At 44.5% G+C, this 3,400-nt stretch overlaps 1 protein-coding gene across 1 annotated transcript in view; it reads right to left on the bottom strand.

Annotated features, from left to right (window-relative positions):
* Positions 1-1,995, bottom strand: part of PSMA6 (proteasome (prosome, macropain) subunit, alpha type, 6) — a 21,859-nt gene extending 19,864 nt beyond the window's left edge. Inside the window, exon 1 of the mRNA XM_008573876.1 lies at positions 1,772-1,995. Coding sequence (XP_008572098.1) covers positions 1,772-1,847 — 76 coding nt within the window. The 5' untranslated portion in view covers positions 1,848-1,995. The remainder of the gene's footprint in view (positions 1-1,771) is intronic.
* Positions 1,996-3,400: the final 1,405 nt, after the last annotated feature.

Here is a 3,400-nt window from a genome sequence, read left to right as displayed (position 1 = left end):
GGGTTTGGGTTGCCAGGCTGGCCCGCCCCCCCCCCCCCGCATCCCCACAAAATACAACTATATATGGAGAAATTATTATTAGTCCAAATTGCAAATGGAAACTAAGGCTACAGTTACATAACTTGTCTGGATTAGCTAGTATGGAGCAGGGCAGAGATCTGAATCTGGGAATGGCTCCAGGGTCTGAACTCCTCACCACTATACTGCTTGCTCATACTAACTATTCTTTCACTTTCTTTTTTCCTAACAATGTCTAATTAATGTCCTGAATAGCAGAGGGAGTGTGTTACTCAATGAGGCAGAGATTAAAGTCAATCTGCCTAGATATTAAACTTGTTTTGATCATGTTCCCTTCCAAATCTTAATGATTAAAATGACACTATATTCAGCCTTTCTACTCACCAAATCTGGGAAGCATTAAAGATTATGCTTTACGGCTGGATAGCACAATACAGAATATAGAGGCAAAATGTAGGTCTCAGTGTCAATTTTCCTGTACACATATTAAAAGCACTAAATAGAACACTCAAAGCAGTAGTCCAATATAGAAAATTCTTTAAAATGCAGAAATGAAATAAAAAAGAAAATTCCTTGAGGATACAATTATTTCTTTGTTCTATCTTTGACCATATTTTTTCAATTGGGAATAAGTTAAAAGTGTTACTGAATTACCCAATATGATGTTTCTTGCTACTTCATACACAGCATGTAACCATACAGTGGACCAGTTTCATCCATATTTTAAACTTTATTTCTAAAATTTACAGGTGAAGAGAACCTCATTTACAGGCCAATTCTCCTTATGATTTCCAAGCACAGATGACTATATTACTGTCCTTGCCAAGGCACTGAGATACTACTCATTTAAAAATGAAAATATCATGGTTCAGATGTAAATAAGGCTCTCCTGACACTAAATTCTCTAAGGCAAGAGGTCAAGGGTCTGGCTTACGATTACGATGATACCGTAAACCCTGACATCATTTCAATTCAACAAAATACATTTTGTACTGAATAACTGATAACTAAAGCTCTTCTTCAGTAAACAGCTAGTACACCATACCTCATCTACAATTCAGATCCAGCTTTTTAAACTGTGGGAGCATTCAAATAGATGTGGGTTAACTGGGGATGCCAGTTTCGAACTGAGAGCCACTCATTCTATCTACCAGTTTCCCTAAGATGTCTTGAACTCTGTAGTTACTTGTAAATTGGCACTTTTTATTTTTATCTGTTTGTTTACGTATCTGTCACTCCCCTTAAGCTGTGAGCTTCAGTATGGGAGGGGGTGTGACATTCATCTTTCTATCCTCTAGGACCAGTAGTGTGGCACTGAATGCCTGTGTGGAATTAACTACAAGACAGTCCACGTTACAAATAAGGAATACGGAGAGGGGCGTTTTAGTTGAGAGGTTAAAGAACCTATTACCCTTTAGAGAAAAGAACAGACGTTGGGCCTATGCAGGACAGAATGGAACTGAAGCGGCCTCAGGAAGCTGCAGTGAGGCATTATAGTCTACATTCCTTAACTCTTTATTGTATACAGGCAGTGTAGCCCCTCACGCTGGGCAGAGCCAGGCCTTCCAGTCCCCTATCCCTGCCTACAGATAGGGGTGGGAACACCATGGGGGTCAAACGGGCCGCGGTCCTTCTTGCGTCCCAGCTCCGGCCCTGCTGCAGCCCCACACTAAACCGGGCCGCGTCTGCTTGCTCCAGGCTGCACCATGACAGGGCAATTCGGGTGGACCAAAGACGGACCTGGTTCACTCACCTACTTGGTACAGCCGGCCCTCGGGTGAAAAAATGGTAATGTGGCGGTCAAAACCAGCGCTGGAACCACGGGACATGTTAGCTTTCACCACTTCAAGCACAGTCTGCGACCGGTGGCTCCCGCACAAGTCTTACGAGCTCCTCCCGGAAGTTGCAGTGACGGCTTCCGGGGCACCGGCCAGGCTTCTTCCGCTCTTCCCGCCGAACTCAAGGCTGTTGAGTCCGTTTGAACGTGGAGAGCGCTCGGAGGGCCCGCCCTTGACTGGGCGGAGGAGCTAGGGGGAGAGGTCTGTGTTCGCTTGTGCCAGCCCAGCGTCTGAGCAGACTGAAGAAACGAGGTGAAGCTTGGGTCGTGGCGGTGTAGGTTTTTCATCCGGAGAAGGAACTGACTATATATAGCAAGGATGAAAAACCCTCCTGGGGCTCGGAGTAGTGATTTGCCTATCAGAGTGACTTAAATGGACCGTGTAATTAACAAGTCTCATGTTAAGTTTTGGCACCTTAACATCGATCCCGTGTCTGATTAGATTGCTGGCTTTCTTTCTAACCTCCTCTTTTCCTCCCACTTGCTACTGATGGGGGAAATGGATTGTAGCAGCCGTTAAATGTAGGCGCTGGGGCCGACCCCTGGCGCACTCGGGATAGTGCGGCGCTGAGAGCGCAGCGACGCTCCCGCCTCGGGTTCGGATCCTATATAGGAATGGCTGGTGCGCTCACTGGCAGAGCGCGGTGCGGGAGACACCACACCAAGGGTTGCGATCCCCTTACCGGTCACGAAAAAGACAAAAAAGAAAAAAAAAATGTAGGCGCTGAAGGGTGCGGGTTCAAGTAGTCGCTGGAAGGAACCGAAGTTTCTTCTTGCCAGGCAAGATCTTTCTTTGGCCAGCAGCCCCGACAATTTTTAGTCTTAGAAGTGGAATTGATTGGTTGAAATATGGATAATGGCGGAATCATGAGGTTAAGCGGACTTGACTGATAATGAACAAGATCCAAAGGCCTTATAGCAGGCTAGTGTTGGATGGATTAATTAAAGTAATTCCAAGCAGGCGAGGTAGCTCCCAGAGAAGAGCAGGTGGCTTTTCAAAATGTAAAATTTTGCTTATTTTGACTCTGCCCCAACGCACACTCCTATTTAATGAATAAAAAGTGCAAAACGTGATCTTAGGCTAGTTTTTTCCCCCCAGAAAAAGATGGTTTGTGCACCAGGAAGGCCACCAAGGTTTGTGGCACTTTAATGCCTGTTGTAATACTGAAGAAGGGATTCTTACGTATTTTCTCCTAAACTCACTTTCCACTTTAAAGAAAAAAATTTGTAAGAACCTCATAAGGAAATTCCAATTTCTCGAGTGTTTTATAAAAAAATAAATATCTATTTTATTAACCTGAGAAAGAAAAGCCAAAACTGAAACATGGTGAAGAAAACAGTGAATGCAAACGGCATCTCTGGCACACAGGTACTTTCCAGCTAGGCTAATTCCCAAGTGCATTGATAAAAGTTGTCTCTTGTTTCTGGTTCAGGTCCCTACTCAGGAGCAACTCCTGCTGACCTTTTGAGTACTTTTGTTTTCTCACATTCCGGGAGAGCTTGTACTTCCTACAGTTTGCCTGAATAGTCATAGATAAAAGAGTT

Source organism: Galeopterus variegatus, unplaced genomic scaffold, assembly GCF_000696425.1.
Source record: "Galeopterus variegatus unplaced genomic scaffold, G_variegatus-3.0.2 Scaffold54, whole genome shotgun sequence".
In the NCBI taxonomy this organism is placed as follows: domain Eukaryota; kingdom Metazoa; phylum Chordata; class Mammalia; order Dermoptera; family Cynocephalidae; genus Galeopterus; species Galeopterus variegatus.
Note: the sequence above shows the minus strand (reverse complement) of the source record. Positions and strands in the feature narration are given on the sequence as shown.